At 43.7% G+C, this 22,429-nt stretch overlaps 1 protein-coding gene across 1 annotated transcript in view; it reads left to right on the plus strand.

Moving 5' to 3' along the window:
- Positions 1–10,886: 10,886 nt before the first annotated feature.
- Mmp20 (matrix metallopeptidase 20) overlaps positions 10,887–22,429 on the plus strand; it is a 45,167-nt gene continuing 33,624 nt past the window's right edge. The window contains exons 1-2 of the mRNA XM_031343035.1: positions 10,887–11,028; positions 18,798–19,045. Of these exons, the coding sequence (XP_031198895.1) occupies positions 10,906–11,028; positions 18,798–19,045 (371 nt within the window). The 5' untranslated portion in view covers positions 10,887–10,905. The remainder of the gene's footprint in view (positions 11,029–18,797; positions 19,046–22,429) is intronic.

The following is a 22,429-nucleotide window of genomic DNA, read 5'->3' on the forward strand; positions in this document are numbered from 1 at the left end:
TGTAAATGAACCACATTTTCTGTATCCATTCTTCTGTCGTGGGACATCTGGGTCATTTCCAGCTTCTGGCTATCACAAACAAGGACGCTATGAATGTAGTAGAACACGTGTCCCTGTGGCATGGTGGGGCATCTCTTGGGTATATTCCCAAGAGTAGTATTGCTGGTCTTCAGGTAGATCTATTTCTAATTTTCTGAGGAACCTACAGATTGATTTACAGAGTTGTTCTATCAGTTTGCAATCCCACTAGCAATGGAGGAGTGTTCCTCTTTCTCCATGTCCTCGCCAACATGTGCTGTCACCTGAGTTTTTGATCTTAGCCATTCTGATTGGTGAAAGGTGGAACCTCAGGGTTATTTTGATTTTCATTTCTCTGATCACTAAGGACTTTGAACATTTCTTTAGGTGTTTCTCAGCCATTTGAAATTTCTCTGTTGTGAATTCTCGGTTTAGTTCTATACACCATTTTAATTGTTTCTGTCTAAAAGAACCGCAGGGATGGAAATGAAAAGGAGCCTGAGAAAAAGAAGGTCCAGCGACAGGCCCAAAGTGGGATCCAGCTCAAGGGGAGGTCCCAAGGCCTGACACTATTACTGAGGCTATGGAGTGCTCACAAAAAGGAACCTATCATGACTGCCCTCCGAAAGACCCAGCAAGCAGCTGAAAGAGTCAGATGCAGATATTTGCACCCAACCAATGGACAGAAGCTGCTGACCCCTGTGGCTGAATTAGGGAAAAGCTGAAAAAAGCTGAGGAGGAGGGTGACCCTGTAGAAAGACCAGCAGTCTCAATTAATCTGGACCCTCAAGATCTCTCAAACATGGACCACCAACCAGGCAGCATACACCAGCTGATATGAGGCCCCCAACACACATACAGCAGAGGACTGCAAGGTCTGGGTTTAGTCAGAGAAGATGCACCTAACCTTCAAGAGACTGTAGGCCCCAGGGACTTTAGAGGTCAGGCAGGGTGGGGTGTAGGGACATCCTCATGGAGATAGGGGGGCAGAGAAGAGATATGGGATGTGGAAGAATCTGAGTGTGGACCTGGAGGGGAATAAAATCTGGAGTTTGAAACAAACAAACAAACAAATGTTTTTTTTTTTAAAAAAAAGACAGCAAGAACCAAAAAAGCATGGTAGTTGATTTATGCCTTGTGGCTGTAATAATTAGCATAATTGGCCTCCTGGAATTGGTACAGGACACACCCAGACACCAAATTCTCTGCACAAATGAGATTTCTTACCCCAGAGGGGCAGCAGAAAGGGCAGCGGCAGCAATATCAGCAAGCAGCAGGCAGGCAAGGAAGAACAGTGTTTCTGCGAGAGTGGGTATTAGGGGGAAGGGTGGAGTCTAGTGCTAGGGTAAGCTGATAAATCCTGACTGTGCATGCTAGCCAAATAATGAATTTTGGTAGTTGGATCTTAGTGTTTTTCTCAGAAATGAGTCTGGTCAAATACAGGGATAGGCCTTGAGGAACATAATCTAGTTGTTTAGCAAGCTGAAAGGTAGAAGGCAAAACCCGTTGGTACCATGTTAGCCATGCTAGAACCCTTATATCACAATGTTATGTTATATGAACATAATTTCCTACAATAATCTCTCCATTAATTTCTATGTTCTGGACTGTGTGCTAATACGCATGTATACACACTCACATGTAATTCACATGATTTACTAGAGTAAATTTTAGCCTCCTCATTTAACAAAGGGAGAAACTAAAGTCTAGAAAGGCCAGACAACTTACCTAAGATTGCTGTCTGTTTCTCTTGTGAGTACAAGTAATCCAAGAGATCAATTGTAAACTTGATCTACTTAAATCCCGATACTCTAGAAAGCAATTCCCAAGACTGCTTTATAAAAACATCACCTACACCTCAAGCACACACTGATAATTATTATCCCAAATGGAATATTGCCCCAGTTTAGACTCTAGTAAAGTGATTGCTTAAAATTAGGTTACAACACAAAACTGAAATTTTAGCTACCCGTTATTTGAGTCTTGAGACTTATTGATATAATCACTTTCAGATTACAGATTAGGGAGTTCTCTGGTTATGACCTCATAAAAAAATAAAATTGTGTAAGAAGAGTGATGAATGGCAAGCACATTTGTTTGCTGGGAACAAAGGGTCGGAAACTCGATGGTTACCTCACCTCCTGTTCCTGAATGACTGTGATTACATGGTTTAGTTAGTTACACTTCCTTTAAACCAATACTACCCACTTTGTGCTTTATTCATCCTCAGAATGCACTCATCTGTGTTGCCTGGCCTTCTGCCTATTTGAGAAAGGGTCTCACGTAGCCCAGACTCACCTTGAACTCATTAGCTTCAAATTTTTGAGCCTCCAGCCTCCAGCTCCCAAGTGCAGGAATTAAGGGTGCAGGACACCATTCTTGATTGACTCCTCAATTCTCTTAAAATCCAGTGTCTGAATTTTATGATTTTTGAAATATTGCTTTCCCAGAATTAAATTTCAAAAATCTGGGTTTTTTAAACTTTTCTGTGCAGAAACAGTATATGTGATCATAGGCACTAATCAACAGCTAACTGAAAAGTGAGTCTCAAATTATCTCAATAATTATTACTTTTGTTAGTTGCTTGTTTGATTGGTTGGTTGGTTGGGCCTCATGGAGCCCAGGCTGACCTCCAACTTGCTGTGCAGGGAAGAGCAACCTTGAGCTGCTGCTGCTGCTGCTGCTGCTGCAACCTCCACTTGCTAAGTGCCGAGGTGGCAGCCACTCCATTCCTGGATTGAGCAGTGCTAGAGATGCGACTGGTGGTTTCATCCACGCTACCCAAGCTCCCTACAGGCTGAGCTGCACCCCAGTCCCTCCTGCTTCATTTTCAGCTGTTCAGGGCTCCCTCTGTCCCACTCACTTCTCACCCAACTGGATTTTTTTTGAACTTCCCAGGTGGTTTCTGGTATGCTGCCTTCAGAGTGCTCTCAAAGAAAGACCAAGCGCTCTGCCCAGCTGACTGCTGATGGAAGGATTTGCTATTCCTTGTGTTTCTCAGGAGCTCAGTGGAAGGGCTGGCTGGTTGTGTGTCCTTGACTTTCTGTGTGTTTCCTTCCAACCTATAGCAGCCTGGGGGAGTCTTAAGAAATGAACCTTCACTCTTACCAAGGATGAACAGAGTCCCAGACATCTAGATCACAGAATTCATAGGTGGAGTCAACACTGCGGTATGTATAGATGCTGCCACATCACACTAGAGGATTTACCCCAACACACACGTACACATACACACACACACACATGAACACACATACACACATGAACACACATACATACATGCAAATACAGACTTGTCTCACACAAACATGCACACACACTAAATTTTTAAACATACTCATAGCTTACTTGTTTTTATTACCTAATGCCAACACACTTTATGTATTCATAGCAGTGGGTCCGTTATTTAGTACCCCAGACCTGGGTGGCATCTACAATAATACTGTATTTGTTACTACTGTAATTTTTTTTTCTGAGAATTTTCAAACGCTCCAGTCTCCCTGCATGGACTTGATAATTTTAAAACTGTAGCCCAGCTGTTTTGCAGAATGTTACTTGATTTATATTTGTGTGCCATAATCTCAGGATTAAGCTCAGCTTTTGCACTTTTATATAGAATATGACAGGAAAATAGCCACAAGAAACCCTTTGTTCTTCTTCCCTCCCCCATTGTGTGGCACCTGTGTTCTAGCATTCCTCTGACTCAACTGTTACTATGATGGTCTCTCAATTCTTATTTTCTGAAACTATCATTTTCGGCAAATATTCACTCACTGGCTTTCTGCTATCTTTAAGGCTGTCTCTTCTCCCAATTGCTATTTGTGTGTTTGTAACTGCATATGCATAAGCTAATATTTTACTCAGTGAAATACAACTCAATATTATTGTGTATTTGATGCTCAAAGTGTCCCACATTGGGCCAGAGGGAACTCCAATGAGTTGGTATGAGTCCCTTGGGACACACTTTACGTACCCACTTCCCACCTGGCATTTGGAGATCATTTGGGTTGGTCTGCCTATTCAGGATGCTATATAACAAAACACCCTAAACTGGGAGGATTTTCAACTTCAGAAAGCCACTTCTCATAGTCAGGACCTCGTAAATCTACAATCAAGAGGCCTTTCTTGACTCATAGACTGCAGCTTTCCAATACATCCTCACATAGTACAGGAGAAAGGTTTCTCTCTCAGCTTCTTTATAAAGTCTCTAATGCCACTCATGATGGCTCTGCCCCATGACCAATTCAGTTTCTAGGGTCCCTATGTCCTAACTGTGTCACCCTGGAAGTTTCAACATGGGACTTCCAAAAGGACACACTCATCATTACACTAAAGGTATATCAGATGCTTCATAATAGTTAGATCGGGGGCAAGGGAAGGCTTTCAAAAACAAACTGCCAACTTCCAGAAATTGCTGATTCTCGAACCTAAATAGGTCTGTAATTTGAACTGAGTCACTAAAATGTTTGGGCAATGGGGAGTGTGCTCTCCTCGAGTTTCTGACATCCTCTGCTCTGCATAGGCAGCTATGAGCATGTTTCCTACCCAACCTCAAGCCCTCATGTAAGTCATTACTACCTCATAGACCAAGGCTTCTATGAGGACAAACAAAATGCTAGCTGATTTCACTGAAATGCTTGGATCCCTGAATTCACAGCATAGGATAACTCCACTGTGAGCTATCTGACTGGTGCTCCACTCGTCCCATCACTCTGTTGCCCCTGGCCTCTACCCCAATTTTTTCCAGTCTCGGCTGTGAGCTCCTTTCAGCAATATCTCTGTAAATATAGTCTCCACCTATCATGTCATTCCCAGAACCTCCAGTGGTTTCCCATCACAAACCATTAGTGTCTGCGAACACAAAGCTGCCTTGGCACTGCTTCGTCCATCCATCCCCAAGTCCTTCAAATAAACCATCACTGCTGCTGTGGCTACCCCAGGGCTACCATGGGGACCCCAGGACCATTCCCTTCCATGCTGCCCACCTGTGCCTTCTTTCTCTGCTCCCTATATCCTAGCCCTGTACCCTGAAGCTTCACTGAATCTGTTATACAGACCAGAGCTTCCCATCCTGGCTTCGTCCTTCCATCAAAGCTCACCCAGCAGATAACTCCTAGCCTCTCCCTTCCTGTTCTGGTCAATGGATTCCCCCTACACAGGTCTCTGCCCGACTTCCCCACCTCCCCTCCTGCTGCTGCCCCATTTGCATAACCTTGAGTGTAGAAATAACTTCACAGTCTGCAGAACAGACCTTTGGAGACATGGCCTCATTTCATAATCCCCGCGACTTGAAATCACTCCTTCCTCACTTCCTTTAGGCATGTTTCAGGGTCCTCTCCTCTGTCTAACAGACAGTCCTCCCTGACTCTTCCTTTCTCCATCCCACCATCCACTGCCCAGGTAGAGATGGCCTTTCCCTCCTGTCCCTTCATTTAGACATTCAAACACCACCAAGAGTGCACCAATTACACTGCAGTCTACTTTGACTTTATATCCCAATACCTCTCCCTGAATAGTCTGGGACTGTGAGAGAGTCATATTTTAATTATGTTTCCCTCGTGCCTCTGACACTGAACCTGGTGCTGTCAAGTAGAATACAGGAAGACATGGTGGGTAAAGGACCAATGACTGAACGGTCTCACTGAGTCCTTCTATCTCAAAAACTCACTTACTGTCTTTTAAAAGTATGCAGATTTTACTAAAGAAGAATATGGAAGAAGTGTTAGATGTGGGACCCTGCCACCCTCGCTCAGATGCTGCTGACTGGTGTAGGTCAGTCCACTCTGGATACTGCTGCCCTGAGGCATAAGGGTGTTTAAGGAAGCAATCCAAGAAGGCCATGAAGAACAAAGCCCTAAGCAGCAGTCATCTGGAGTCTCTACTTCTTATCTTGCCTCGAGTCCCGGCTTTAGCTCCCCCAACGATGGCCTAAACAAATCCTTTCCTCTCCTAAATTGATTTTGGTCAGCGGTTTTTTATGGTGACAGAAATCAGCTTAAGACACTTGGCCTCTCTGTGTTCCTTTCTGTTGGTGTCATCAGGATGAAGTGGTAGAACATACCTGGGGCAGGAATTAAAAGGGCAACATGAGCCACTGTAAAGATGTATCAAGACTACCTGCTTGTTCATATTTGGCAGCTGCTACAGGAGGCAGTGGGGGCCACAAAGGCTTGCCTTTTTTAAAAAAAAAATGATTGTTGAAAGTAAAAATGAAAGTAAAATGTCTTTTACTTTCTGAAACCAAAAGGTGTTAATTAATCTGTATGTTCATTTATTCATTAGACAATTGTAGTTTTAACTATTGAACAATCAAGACACTTACAACTTAGTTAGCTGAATAATGCTAGTCAATTTGTTTTCTTTTTTTTCTTTTGAGATGTGATTTATCCCAGAATATACAATTAATACGATGTCTATATTTAACAAACTTCAGTTGTTCCCTAGTGCCACGCACACTTTGCGTGAAGGCGGTATCTGAGGCGTAAACTTCAAGGAAAGTCAGTCTCCTGCCTCCGCATTGTCGCCTGGCACCCCAAACTCAGAGGTGGCCCAGATATGTCCTCCTACTAGTGTGCTAGGAACTCGCCAAGATATCATTTTCTTACAGCTAACAAGAGAAAATTCAGACATTGCTTTCTGACTTTCACCAATGTTCCAACTTCCTAGCCTAACCCTGGCTTGGAATGTTAAGTCATTCATACTAATAGCCTCCAGCATTGTAAGGCACTATAGCTTACAGAATGGGAGAAATATCCCAGGACAAGATCAGGTGAAATCATCATTCTTAGTCAACATAGACAGGCTATATTAGATTTGCAACTGAATCACTCCTAGGAACTAGCTTGGCAGGTGTTCCCCACTGCTAACCTCTGCTGGCCCAGAAAGACAACATAGTTGAAGAGCTTACCCACCTAGTCTGTAACCACGGCAAAGAACTGAGGAAGAGTTATCTACACCTGGCTTTTAGAAGTCAGGTGACCTTGGTGTGTAGGGGTCGCTTGCCTACGTGACTTCAGTCTAGCACTAAGACTGGAAGAAGAAAGACTTGGACTCACATGCAAGACTAGCACTAGAACTTAGATGGGCTAGGACTCAGATTCATGTATCTCTCGAATTCCCCGGGCCCAGAGCACTTGGGCCCGGGGGATGCAGCACCAGTTCAGAGGAGATAGCTGCTGTTTTAGACCCAGTATGTTTCAGATAGCCTCAGAGGTACCTCAACTGTTGAGCTGCCAGATTTTTCATTTCTCTTTTGCAATGATTGTAAAAGCCTCATGTCATTTTTAAAGAAATACACTCAGATTTTACACCACTCATGTGTAGTCTGTTTGTCAAAGCTGAATCCCGTGCCCACCTGGCCAGAATCCCTTGTCCCGCGGAACAGGGACCCCGCGAGAAATCCCGGTCCGTGGCACCCTAGACCCTACAGGTATAGTTCCCATTGTCTCTCTTCCATCCAGCAAAAGCATCAGAATTCAACCGGGAGAGAGAGATCACAGTGTTAACTTTGAATTTGTCTAAATGTGAGGCTGTAAGATGTATTGATGATAAGTGCCTTACAACAGACTTCACAGATGAGGTTCAAATGATTGATGGCACAGTAAACTGGCATATTCTTGATATTTTTTATATTTTTATTATCTTATCTCAGACCCCATGATTATATGCACTCAGCCAATTTGATGTGTCTCCGCTGTTAGCATGCATCAGGTCTGCCTGAAGAGCTTTAGGACTTAGAGTGAGGTGGGCTAGGTGGCTCAGTTGGTAAGGGAGCTTAGCTTACTGCTAAGCTAAGCCTGATGACCTGAATTTGATCCCTGGAACTCACATGATGGAAAGAGAGACCACCGATTCCTTCAAGTTGTTCTCTGAACACCACACAAACATATGTGTCTTCTTCCACTGAATATACACACACAAACACACACACACACACATGCATACACATATTCATGCACACACACATATATACACACATGCATACCCACATACATGCACACACATATACACACACATGCATACACATAGGCACACATACATACACACACATGCATACACACATACACACACATACATACACACATACACACACATGCATACACACATACACACACATGCATACACACATATACACACATGCATACGCACATACACAAATGACATCCACATGCACATAGACAGCACCCACTGCACTCAGTATGTTATGGGAACAAGAGAGTAGAAGACATGAAGTTGTCAGGAAAATGGAGAGGATCCACTGCAAGGAGTTGAATCGGAAGAGTGGACTTAATCTAAATACATTGTATTTGTGTGAAAAAATTAAGAAAATGTTTAATAAAAGTTTGATTTTTAGCTAAAAACTTTTTTAAAATTTAGGCTCAGACCAACAGGTCTCATCTCCAAAACTTCAGATTTGGTGGCACTCTGTGGTGCCTGAGAGGTCGCATTTCCTGCACGTTCTCCAGTGATGGTGGCCTGTGGGTCCCGAAACCTTGAGAGTCTGAGACCCAGTGTTCCATCTACCCTCTCACCAGCACAAAGGCAATCAGTTTCCAGGCACTGAAAGAAAAAGCAGCAGAGCAGACTTCATATGTACTAACGCCTCCCCTACACTGTGCTAAAACCTCTACAATGTCATGATCGGCCCCATGCTTTATAAGTTACTGTCTTTCCCCTATTTTAAAGATAAAAATATCATAGCCAAAAGAAATGAATCAAACTGGTAGATCATATGCACAGGGGTCAAAATTAGGACCAGAACTACCAAAGCTTAAAAAACAAAACAAACAAACAAACAAACAAAAACTAAAATAAAGTATCTTAAAGAAATAAATAAGGCCCTGAGTGAAAACTATCTACAAGTTCATAGGATTCATGCAGAGATGAGCAAAGGGTTACAATCCAGGGTACATGCCGGGGCAAGCCACAGACTGTGCTACACCAAAGAGGGGTAAGAAGGTTTTGTTAGGAGAAAAAAGGAGGAATGAACATGAGCAGCCTGGCTGCAAGATGCATTGGCTTTGGAGACTGAGGCCAGAGCTGCTGCAGCCCCTGGGTGGACCTGAGGCCAGAGCTGCTGCAGACCCTGGGTGGACCTGAGGCCAGAGCTGCTGCAGACCCTGGGTGGACCTGAGGCCAGAGCTGCTGCAGTCCCTGGGTGGACCTGAGACCAGAGCTGCTGCAGTCCCTGGGTGGACCTGAGGCCAGAGCTGCTGCAGTCCCTGGGTGGACCTGAGGCCAGAGCTGCTGCAGTCCCTGGGTGGACCTGAGGCCAGAGCTGCTGCAGACCCTGGGTGGACCTGAGGCCAGAGCTGCTGCAGCCCCTGGGTGGACCTCTCGTGAGAAGAAGAGTCTTTTCTGAATGGCTGAGACTTTAAGTCATGTTAAAAGTGAGGGACTCAGTGGAGGGTGTGCTGCTGAGGGTCACATTTGTGTCCCTTCTGTTTGAACTGTCAAGTGGCACCAGCAGACACTGTCCTGTAGCCAGTACTACCCTGTAATGCTGAAGAGTTTGCACATGAGGAATCTGAAATAATTTGTCCAATCTCATCCTACTAGGAAACATCTGACAATTTAGGCCCAGTCTTTCTTACCTGCCAACCTTTCTCCAGATGAGGAGATGGCTCAGTTAGTGACACACTTGTTAGTAAGTGTGAGGACTCCCACGGCAGAATCTGTGTTAAAAAGCTAGGCATGGCTCTTAGCAGCAGGGAGGCCTAACAAACATGTTTGCCTCTTCAGTCCTTACTCAAGCCTCTGGATAAAGTGTTTTAAACCCTCCAAAACAAGCAGAGCGGCAGGCCCTCACAACCCAGTGCTGAGTATGGGGCCACCCTAGCTCATTTGTAAGCTCCATGCCAGTGAAAAGCCTTGTCTCAAAATAAAAGTCCTCTGGCTCTACACATATGTGCATTTGTATCTGCACACATGAGTACATACACAGATGTGACTCTGAACTAACCAGAATGCACTTAAAATGGCAAATTTTGTCTAATGTTCTGGTTAACGTACGTAGCTCTAGTGTTATCTCACGGAAGAGCCTTCTAGCAGTTACAGGGTCACTCTCCACCCTCATTAGTATGGGGTTATGTAAAGTTGGCATGTGTGTCTTAGGACCATCAGCAGCAGCAGCAATAGCAGCAGCACAAACAGCAGGACAAGCAGCAGTAGCACAGCACTGTTTCCTGAGAAACATAGAGGGAGCTGCAGATGCAGGATGCTGAAGACTGACTTGAAAGTGTAGACAGCTCAATTGGACTATAATCCAACTATGTTCTAATCATTTAACATTTTTCTTTTTTTAAAATTGGACCTGCTCATTCGTTCATTCATTCTTTTGCAGCAGGATGCAGAAGGTGCCATGACATGCATATAGAATGCAGAGGGCAACTTGTAAACATTATCTCTCTCCTTCCACCAGGTAGGTCCTGGGGAATGAATCCAGGTCATCAGGCTTGCCTGTAAGGTGCAAATAAAGACTCAGTAAAGACTCACTGAACTACCTCACTAGCCCCTCCTTTTTCGGTAATCAGAATGGAAAAGGGGGTCTTCAAAGTAGGGCTTTCAAATCCCAAATGGATGGGATTCAAATAAATTAAGCTCACACCAATTTCTGTACATAGCTAACAAGTGTAATTAAAAGTAACCATTTCTCTCCCTTTATGATTTGGTCAGTCACAAAGAATGAAGCTTTCCCTGATCCCTGTGCACAGCTGTTACCCCGTCATCAGGGGGAGAAGCGAGCTGTGTAATTACCATTTGAGACATGAATCATCACTTACAGGGCCCAGCCCTAAGGGACTCTATAAAAGGAGCTTGGGGTCCAGGTGCAAATGTGCACTGCCTGCCATCCCTGGGCTGATACAATCACCAAGTGACCAAGAGGAGATGAAGGTGCTACCTGCCTCTGGCCTTGCTGTCCTTGTCACAGCTTTAAAGTTTGCCACTGCAGCCCCCAACCTACTGGCAGCCACCCCTAGGACCTTCAGGAGCAACTACCACCTTGCACAGGTTTGTGACTCTCCTGTCCCACCCCCTCTTTCCTCTCCTAACCCAGAACACCCAACAGGGCATAATAAGAAAGTAAACAAAAATTATTTTAAAAACTCATTTTACAACTCCACAGAAGCCCAGTGAGCCGTGCCATCTAAGGCTACTGACTGGTGCTTATCAGGTGCATGCGTCACATGGCTGAACAAAATATCTGTGTAAGTGGCTCGCACTACACAGAACTTGAGTGTGGTTATACAACATATAAAACTCAAAAACAAGTATTTGAGGAAAAATAAGATCAGAAATATAAAGCCTGAGGTAGGCTGCAAATTTAATACTGAGTGCTTAGCAGCCACAAGAAAAGGGTTTTTTATGTTCACATTTTGAAAATAAATGGCTTTTATGGTCTAGGTAACCTTGGTCAGAATTAAGACAGGCCACACTTCCTTCTCATTTGGGGGTCGGTCTGTTCACCCTGGTCTGTGCTGCTCCACCATCTTTTCTTCACCTTTACTTTCTGCCTTGGGATCTCTCCCATCTGACTATGGTATGAAGGAACTGATGCAACCAACCGTGCAAGAACTTTGTAAAGATTCCATGGCTGAAAGTCATCCCAAATACATAGAAGTTGGTTAAAGGAGGATAGTGTCATTAGAAATGGATTTCTAATGACAGAATAGCTATCGATAGAGAAAGGTGTTTGTAGATGTGCCACCTGGCCTGAGTCTGATGAAACTACAGCTTGCATGTGGCTCCAATTCTGCCTGGCGCTACTGTCCTGTCCAGCTGTACCCATGACCAGCTTGGGCCTGAGGACTAGAGATCTATGCACAGTGGACCTCCCCCATGCATACTGTACTGTCCCTATCCGCACTGGACTGTCCCTATGCTCACTAGACTGTCCCTATGCACACTGCACTGTCCTTATCCACACTGGACTGTCCCTATCCACACTGGACTGTCCCCATGCACACTGGACTGTCCCCATGCACACTGGACTGTCCCCATGCACACTGGACTGTCCCCATACTCACTAGACTGTCCCCATGCACACTGGACTGTCCCCATGCACACTGGACTGTCTCCATGCACACTGGACTGTCCCCATGCACACTGGACTGTCCCCATGCACACCAGACTCTCCCCATGCACACTGGACCGTCTCCATCGATTGTTTGCCACTCACCCATTCCAGTCGACCAGTTTTGGTTTTTTTTTTTTTTTTTTTTTTTACAACATGAAGTCAGGAAACATTTGCAATAGCAATTCACATTTAATTAACAGAAGATGCCAATATCAATAGGAGATGTCCCCTTCACAGATGACTGCTTCCATAGACAACATCAACAGTAGATGCTCACTTTCACAGAAATGTCAATATCAACAGTAGATGCCCATTTGATTCAAACTTTCTTTGACCAGAGCCACGAGTAGAGGAACCCAATTCAAAGTAGCTCTGAGTACTTAAATTATAAATTGTGTTTCACTGCAACCATCGTGGGTTCTTTCTCTCCTAATGTAATTTCCCCCTCCAGAATCATACTTCTCTAATTCAGAAACTATAAAGTTTTGTGATGCCTGACACATACAGCAGGCTAGTGCTCAGCCAGAATAGGACCCATCCAGTGAGAGGTTCTGATCCTGGTCCAGGGTTTGGGAAAATGTCGTTCTACCAGCCAGTCCTGGACAGATCACTGCACAAGCTCTTGTGCTATAATGGCTGACTATGGTCTGTAGAACCAAAAATATTGACCACTACCCTTTACAGAGAGAATAAAGTGGTCCCACTCTAGATGGGCATGAAGTCAGAAAGTTTGGGTGAAGGCATCTTTCCTAGCCTGGCTAGTCAGGGTTCAGTTGGTGGGAGAGAGACACATTTCAAAAGAAGGTGTGGCCAGGATGCTAGGGACTGTTAGAACATCTTTATTTCTTTCTCTCCATTATGCCCTCGATATCATGAAAATTTATCCATACCTTGTCACCTGGTTTCTGCTACAGAGGTTCCAGGCATCAGCTCTGGAAAGACCATTTTCTCTGGGAGGACAAAGATGAGATGAAATCTCTCATGTTAGGCCAGAAACTAGAAACAATCTATGAACCATCTTGTAGCTTACAAAAATATCCACCAGCCTTGTGAGCTTATAGAATCACAAATGCAAACAAGCAGTTTATATTCTGTTACTGTTACCTCGCTGGGCAGCATAAGTGAAAAGGGGGAGTCAAAATCTCTGCTCTTGTGGCACGGACAGGAGAGGGCAAGAGGAGGCAGGAAAGCCAGGAGAGAGCAGTGAGAAAGCACACAAGCCACTCCAGTGCTCAAGCTTGTTAGAGGAAATGGGAAGAGACAGACGCTGGAAAGAGATAGGAGCTGACTGAGGCTGTGGGCAGTCCAGGGAAGCCCCTCAGAGACAGCTACCTCTGGGACGAACCTGAACTGCAGAAAGAACTCACCCTATAAAATCCTGGAGATGGGGCAAGCTGGAAAAAACATCTTCTAGTACAGGAGTCCAGCATGGAGGAGTGTTGGGTACAGTCACCATGTGGCTAGAGCTAAGAGACCATGGAAGAATTCACTAGGTCATGAGCAACTAGGAAGTATCTTCCACACTGGTCTTTTCTTTCTAAAATCACTAGCTAAGAAATATAACACCAGGGACTTCTATCCCCAAACCCACAGACATAAACATCTGCACATGAGAACTTGAACAATACTTAATTTATTTGACATCCATTTGTATCCTTAAATTAAGATGTATTAATCTGCATTGAGACTATAGAACTGATACAATAGGCTGTAGGTATAGTATGAATGAGCTAAGGATATAAGTCAATAGTAGAACACTCACTTACCTAACATGCCTGAGGTGTTAGTTCAATCCTAGTCACACACACACACACACACACACACACACACACACACACACACACACGAGAGAGAGAGAGAGAGAGAGAGAGAGAGAGAGAGAGAAGAACAAATACCTAAACTCTTCCTACAATCAAGGATTTATCTATTTTAAGTGGTTTGCTTGCTTTTTGAAATAGTGCAGATATTCCTTGGTTTATGATGCTGTTATATCTTGATTACCTCATCATAAGCTCAAAATATCATGAGTCAAACAGTTTACCAAAAGCCTTTGTTTAATAACACAGCAGCTTGTTACTGTGCAGCTCGGGGCTGTGGTTTGTGGCTAAGGCTCAGGATCCAGAGAGAAAGCCTCACCGTACACTGCCAGCCTAGGAAAGAGCAAGAGGCAAACTCTGCAGTGTGGTTTGTACGAAGAGAGCCTCACTTTCACCCTGTTACAAAGTCAAAAATCATTAGGGCAGCCTATTGTAACATGGGAACTATCTAGTGCTGTTGGCATAACATTTAAAACAGCCTTCTAAATTGTCTCTAAAAGTAGTATAATTCTCATTTACCATATAGTCATGAGAAATTAAACTATGCCAAAGAAACTCCTGGACCTCTGGGCCCTTGGTACTACCACTCCATTTTCTGTGATAAAGATTTTAAATTGTTATTATCTTTAAATATTGGCTTCTACTTTTCTCACTAAGTATTATATCGAAGAATATTTTGGTTTTTATGCTATTTCCATGACTTTATTTTTAAAGAGTCACAAACAGAAACTAAAGAGATGGCTCAGAGTTCAATTCCCAGTATCCACATGGCCACTCACTGTCCTGCAGCTCCAGTTTCAGGGCATCCAATGCTGTCTTATGGCCTCTCCAGGTTCTTCCATGTACATAGCATACATACATTCACTCAGGAACACACATATACATGCAAAAAAAAGTATTTAAAATAAATTCACAAACTATCACAAACATTCTGAATATGTGTACGTTAGCATTTCCTTACCCATTGCTTTTATTTATCCTTGCACTGGTGTGATCAGTATATCAGTAGACAAGTGGGAAGGCTGAAGTTGGCAAGAAAGCTAAAGTAAGAGAAATTCAAAGAATCGTGCCAGCATGTTTGTGGTGCAGCCTGCCCTGGAACCTATAATTTTTCAGAAAGTGTCAAAGTTGTTACAAATCTCTTTGAATGACTCTTAGACAAAAATAAAGAAAAATGTTAGAGAAAGTATGCCCTAGCCATTCCCTAGCTCAGTTACAGCCAGGAGGGATATTTCTAAATGTCCTTAGATGTTGGCAGGGAGGTGGGACTATCAGCCAGCAGATGGGGGCCATCTTAGCCTCCCTTACTTCTATCCATCAAACACTAGAAAAGAAGCTGGCAGAGGGTGGCTTGGTAGAGAATGCTAAGACTTAGTGACTTAGCAGCAGGGGAGACAGAGGGTACTGGGCAACTGCAAGGCCCAGCACGAAAGTGGAGGCCTACAGAGCAGGACAGTTCTACGTGGACCTCTAAGTGCCAAATGGAACATTTGACTCCAGAAAGGATGCCAAAGCCTGTCAACAGTGCTGGCAAGAATGTCCCCAGAATGTTCGGCTCTCCTTAACTTAGAACATGTAACAACCCTCCAAACACCTGCCTTAGAAACTCACTAAGTCACCATCTCCTTAATATCATTGCAGTGATGAGGTTCTGTTCCTTCATTAAGTAGGAATAAATCCTGGTTCTGTTTCATTAAAGTTGACTGTTCTTCTATCTATTAAGTTCAGCCTTAAACCTTTAAAGCTATAGGTTTGGCATCCAATGCCTATTTTAAAGAAAAAGAAAAACATTTTATTATAAAAAATTGTGTAGATTCACAGCAGAAAACAAAAACTATAATCAAAAGCAAAATGCCCCAAGTGTCTGTAACTTTCAAACGGACTGCCATTAGTCAGGGTAAGACTTGGGACAAGGCGAGCAAGAGCCTGGTTCTGGTTTTGAGGTTCATCTGTTGGTTTTTTAACTCTTTATATATTCTTTGAGAATTTCATACATGCAAACAATATATTTTGATGGTATCCACCCCAACCTCCAGCTCTTTGAAGATCCTGTCCACATCTCCCATCCCAACTTCACATTCTTTCTTTTTTAATAAATAGCCCACTGAGTCACTAAGTGCCACTCATACACTCATGGGTGTGGACCATTCCTGGAGGCATGGTCAACCTGCCAAGGACCGCAACACTAAGAACTCACCCTCCTCTGCTAGGGGTGGCAGTGGGGCATCATGTGTCCTGCCCCCATAAGATCTTGTTAGCATATGGCTTTGGCATTGATTTGGGGGGTGGGGGTTCCCAGTGTTTATAAAGATGTTTTATCTATCTTGATTATTGAGTCTGTAGTAATCCTCTCACTGGTTTCCCATATCCTTGTTTGTGACTGTCACTTTAACAGTAGTGGTAAATATGGTCTTTGCCTAATTTATCATGAACATCTCCCTTCTACGGTCACATCTCATGAAGCAGATATCAGAAGGCCATATTGCACATTTTCTAACAAGGGAAGAAAATGCGTAAAACTGAAACATCTCAGAAATACAGAGCCATTGGTCTTAGATGTACTTCTCTGTCCTCTGTTCTTGGAGACACATAATTGAAACCTCCCATGACTTTCAGTTGCTGCAGCAGCAACTTGTGCACAAACAAGAAGCCTTCAATGGAGCTTCACCCTAAAACAAACAAACATAAAATCCCTGAGCACAGATGGAGGCAGAGCCAAATTTCCCAACTGTCAGAGCTCCTTGGTCTAGGTGGAAGGCCTAGGAGTGACAGAGAAAGGCCTTCTCTTTTCTCATAGAGACTTGTCTTAGCTACACCTACTCATTTTTATTTATGTACATGTGTTTGTATGAGGGAATACCATATATGTGTGTGCTCACAAAGAGGGCATCAGATCTCCTGGAGATGCTGTTACAGGCAGCTGCAAACCACCTCACCTGGGTTCTGGTAACCAAACTCAGGTCCTCTGGAAGAGCAATGAGCACTTTTAACTGCTGAGCCATCCCTCTAGCTCCTTAGCTAAACTTAAGAGGTGATCACCACAAAGTGAACTCTTCTTACAGGCAGGACAGTGAGTTAGGGAACAGAGCATGAACAATAACTACAGCCAGCTTTACTGCAGAAAACTTGTGAGCATAGGAGAGTATAAAAGGGAACATAATATAATTGCCTATAATTGCCCCACCCACATACAACCAACACCAACCACTGGACCTCACTACCTCCCTTCATCATGTACTACATATGCTTAACCTCTGAAATTGCTAGAGGTTTCTCTTCTGTTTTTCTGTGTTGTTGTTTCATTGAGAACATTCTCTGTGCCCTTAAATATTTATCTTTCAAAAATACTATCTTAAGATAGACCTCTGGGCCACACGATATGTAATAGTATTTCTAACAAGTCCCCTGTCGTAGATGGGGATGTAGCTCAGTGATAGCGCATTTGCACAACAAGCCAAGGCTCCAGGCTCGTGCCCAGCTTTACAAAACCCCCAGCTGTAAAACGTAAAGCTTGCTGCCAGCTGCATTTGTGCAGTCCTGTGGAGTTCAGGTCCCCCAGTCCCAATCGAACATCCACAGCAGCAGTGAACACTGTATTCTGGAGCTTTGAAGTCTGCTCCTTCAGGTGAAACTTGATCATTTAGGAAGGGAAATATTTTTCTGTTTATTCTTTGAGGATTTCATCCACGTATGTAATGTGTTTTGACCATATCACTGGAACACGGCCAACCTTTCAGAAGGCACACCTCTAGAGAAACCTGACCCTCCCTCCTTTAGCAGCTGTCACCTCTCAGTGCTCAGCCAGGGAGGGGCTGATGGCCCTCCTGCATCCTGCTGGAAGGCTGACTGCCTTGGCCTTGTGCAGACCCAGCTGGCACAGGCAGAAGATACTGCTCTATGCTACTCCTCCTTGAACAATGGCTCGCAGTCTTTCCACCCCCTCTTCCATACTGTTCCCTGAGCCTCATTTACAGAGAGGATATTCAAGAAGCCTAACTGTTTATGGCTTGTTTTCTTTGCCTCAGTGGGTATCAAACTTGTTTCAGGAAACCCACCCTTTGGAAACAAAGGTCACACCACAGCACACCAAAACTTGTTAAAATCTTCAGCCTAAACTGGGCAGTGGTGGCAAATGCCCTTAATTCTAGCATTTGGGAAGCAGAGATCTCTGTGAGTTTGAGGCCTGCCTGGTCTATGAATTCCAGGACAGCCAGGGTTATACAGAAAAACTTGTTTTTGAAAAAAAAAAAAAAGAATATTCAGCCTATACATTGGCCTCTTACCTTTGTGTCTAATGAGATGTTAAAGCATAAGAACTCTTGAAGGAAAAAAAATACTTATTTCATATTATACACCATGTGCTCCACATTATGTGATTAACAATGGCATACTAAACCAGGAAATGGTGGTGCACGCCTTATCTCAGGATTTGAGAGGCAAAGGCAAACAGATCTCTATGAGTTCAAGGTCAGCTTGGTCTACAGATCAAGTTCCAAGACAGCCAGGGCTACAAGGGGAAATCTTCTCAAAAAACCAAAATTATTTTAAAAAAAATAAATAAATAAAAAGAATGACATACCAACATCAACCTGTGATCTCCACATGTACCCACACAATCAAGTGCACATGCATGCATATGTGTGCACACACATACCCAGAAACTGAGGGAAGGGGAAAGAAAAGTAACAGTCTACAAGTCTTAGCACTCAAGGTCATCATTAATAATGTTGGACATACCTAAGCGTCATCTATATAAATCATGTCTAAGCTATTTTGATAAAAATATTTGCCCAATTTTTATATCAAGAATATCATCCCTTATCTTAGCTTAGAATGAGTGTTCACCAACCATGCCATAGATGAGTCAGCCTGCCTCTCCATTTCAGGCCTATCTTGACAAGTATTATACAAAGAAAGGAGGCCCCCAGGCTGGCGAGATGGTGGCGAGGGGAAGCAGCCCCATGGTCAAAAGGATTAAGGAGCTACAAATGTTCCTTGGCCTCAAAGTCACTGGGAAGTTGGACCAGAATACAATGGATGTGATCAAGAAGCCTCGCTGTGGAGTTCCTGATGTAGCTAACTACCGCCTCTTCCCAGGTGAACCCAAATGGAAAAAAAATATTTTGACATACAGGTAATGAGATTGCGTCTTTCCCAATTCAAAGAGAAAGACACACCTCATCCTCTTCTTTTCTGTCCAAGATATTTCTTTTTATCTGTAGGAAAGGCAGAATCCTCAACCACCATAAGAAAGAATAACAGCTCTCTAGATCTTTATTGAAACCCCTAATCCCAGAACTGTCCACTTCAACCATTATCAGCTGGGAACAACTCAGTGATTGGTTAAAGTGAACTAACCTAGGTAGCACTGAGAACCTTTTAATCTCCCCAGCTGAGCTAGGCTAATCAGCCAGCTCAAGCCAATGAAAGACCATGTCAGAAAAACAAGATGGCTGTCTCCTAAGGAACAACAGGCGTGCCCACATGCACGCACGCACACACACACACACACACACACACACACACACACACACACACACACACATACACAGGATTCCACAAATCATTTGCTGGTGGTTTTGACTATTATAGGCACTCAATTTGTGAAGTATAAGGGTAAATTGCCCTCTTTCTCTCTTTCTACTCCTGAAGGGGAGATAGACATGCAGACAGGGAGAGAGAAGTGACCCCAAAATGGGATCTGAGGCAGCAGTGGAAAGAGCTATCAACTTGGCTAGTCATAGAACCTGACCCTGATTTGAAGGCAGTCACAGCTCCAAGCTGTGGTTGGAGGTCCTGGCACTGCTTCATCTTCTTCATCTTCCTGTTTAGATCAAGGAGACCTGCCCAATGGTAATTTTTGTCCTTCCTCCTTGGGTTCTGGGTATTGAGAGCAAATTTCCCACCCTGGCTCCCTTGCTCCACTTCCAGGGTTCATTCACAGGCTAGCCTGGTCTACATACATCACTAAGGTGATCCTCTACTCCTCAGCCTCAGTGGGTTTAAAGAGGGTGGGTGAGGCTGTCTTGTTCCAGCACCACATAGACCTAGTAAGTGCAGCTGTGGGTGGTTCTATGCTAGAGTTTGTAGAAGTTTGGCCATATCCAAAGAGAAACCCCACCATCCAAGCTGAGTTTTGGGCTCCCATCTTGAGGGACATTGACTCCCTATACCCCCAGTACACTACTGAAACTGGCATAGAGGACACAGCAAGGGGAGTGGTGGCAACTGGGGCTGGAGCAGCAGCCTGAGCATTGAGAACCAGCTATTGAGAAAGTTAGAATCTGATAGGGTTACATTTTCAGTACCCACACATCTGCATGGCACATGGAGATGGGAGAGCTGAGCTGTAGCAAACTTCCGAGGGTTGGTGCAGAGCAACCTCCTACCACTCCCAGAAGCCAACTACAATGGCAGGAATTGTGGGCTCTGTTGTTGTGTTTTCAAGAACTCTGTGCACTTGCTGCTAAGAAATGACTATACGCAACGATGTAAATTTACAATTAAATTATATTTTAAAGCAAACATGAGCAAAACGTTACTTCCTATCATTGTGTTTTGTTATCACCTAGACTCACAAGCCTATCACACCATTTCTATTTCTATGTCTGTGTTACCTAGTTAGTCTCGACACTACACACTGACTTCTTGACTGTTGTCAATGTGGCAACCCTCGTAGTAGGTCACTATTTACTGTACAGAAACTAGCAAGTCATACAGGCCACAGTGTTAAGTTCCCATTTGACGTTGGTTGTTAAACTGCTCTCTAGAACTCTTGAGGATAAGTTGGCTGAGCAGTGTGTTAACTGCTATTAGACTCTACATCCACAGTGCGCTGCTGGGAACAAAGAAAACAAAACAAGATGGCCCATGAAAGGTTAACCAAGGTCTAAGAAACAAAAGTTAAGGCCTTAAAAATATAAATAAATTCATGAAGTGTTTTCCTCACTTTTTCAGCTGTGTCCTAGAATGTTAGACTGTAGTAGTTAGCATGACACTTGGAGACATGCAGCATTCTGTGGTAAATAATGCAATCTGAAACCCACAACTCTCAACACTGCAGACGAGCCCCTGGCACCAGCAAGCCTCTCCAAGACCCTAGAGACTGCCTTGATACTTTGCAGTTCCTGGATGTCAGAACAGTATCTTGGAACAAACACCAGATGATTAAACATAAAACCCCACAGCAGAGCACTCATGTGCACAGCTTTGAACGCAGACAGAAGGTTGGACTAAGGTTTCTGTCTAACCACAAAATGCAGGCCTTGATCATCATCATTACTGGCCTCCTTGGGATGGTGAGGGCTAGATAACACACCACATTAAAGTTGCCTAGAACCCCGTCTAGCACAGAGTGCATCTTCAAAGAGCACTGCCTATGATTACCATCCGCTCATACATTCTTCAATCTGTAGACCCTGGGTCAGGATTTTCTCCACTTTTTCTTCTTCTGTGGCATTATTCTTTTCCCCATCCTTATATTGGCTGACTCAATTTTCATCTTCAACCCAAGAATACAGTTGGTCTGCCTATCAAAGAAGGGAATAACAAGGTACTGGCTGTCTAACCTGGTTCTAAATGATAGGTTTGTGTGGCAAAGGGGTATGCCATGTTTTTATAGCATTAAATAGTCCAGAACTGAGCAATTTTCCATCCTCTGTGTTGGTCCCTCTTTTGAGCACCCTGAGATTTTGACTATGCATACTCATTGGAATCTATCACCTGCATGAGAATAATCTAAGATAATTTGCTAAAATACAGATTTCATGACTAGACTGGCATGCTCAACAAGCCTGCTAGGCAGTTGTTGTGGATCCTAAAGTGAGAATCCCTGAGTATCCTTAGATAGCCTCTGTCCTTCCATTTGCCAAGCAGCTTACCTGTGTAAGACCCTGGAGCCAAAGCTAGAGAAAGTGCAAGTGACTTCAGCCCAGCCTCCAAACTCGGCTACTGAACATGTGCCGCCATTATGCCAGCCCAGCCCAGAAGCCCAGGTGAAATTCCCTCGTTCCCCTTCTTTTCCTGATGGCACAAGCCAAACCTCTTATGCCTCAGAACAGGAGAAACCCTAAGATCCACCAGTTTGGTTTCCACACACTGTGTGTACAAAAAACTCCAACTATATTTTCCTATGCTGTCTGTCAGTCAGGGGTTTCCTGAAGTGCTCAACCATTTCTCAGCCCCTGTGACACTCTGCTTCTAAAATAGCATATTCTCTTTAAGAAAAATACACACAAGGCTGGAGAGATGTCGCAACAATTAAAAGCACTGGCTGCTTTTGCAAGTTTTAATTCTCAGGACCCATAATGCAGCTCACAACCATCTGTAACTCCAATTCTTGGGTATCTGTCCATCTTCTGGCTTTCATTAGCATTGCACATACAAAACACACACAGGCAAAACACCAATTCACTAATATAAAAATAAACCTGTTTTTAAAAATTAAATTTTTAAAATTTAAATTTAAAAATTTTTTTAAACGTAAAAAATCTCTAATTCTATCTCTCTATCTCCTTCA

This window comes from Mastomys coucha, unplaced genomic scaffold, assembly GCF_008632895.1.
Source record: "Mastomys coucha isolate ucsf_1 unplaced genomic scaffold, UCSF_Mcou_1 pScaffold23, whole genome shotgun sequence".
In the NCBI taxonomy this organism is placed as follows: Eukaryota; Metazoa; Chordata; class Mammalia; order Rodentia; family Muridae; genus Mastomys; species Mastomys coucha.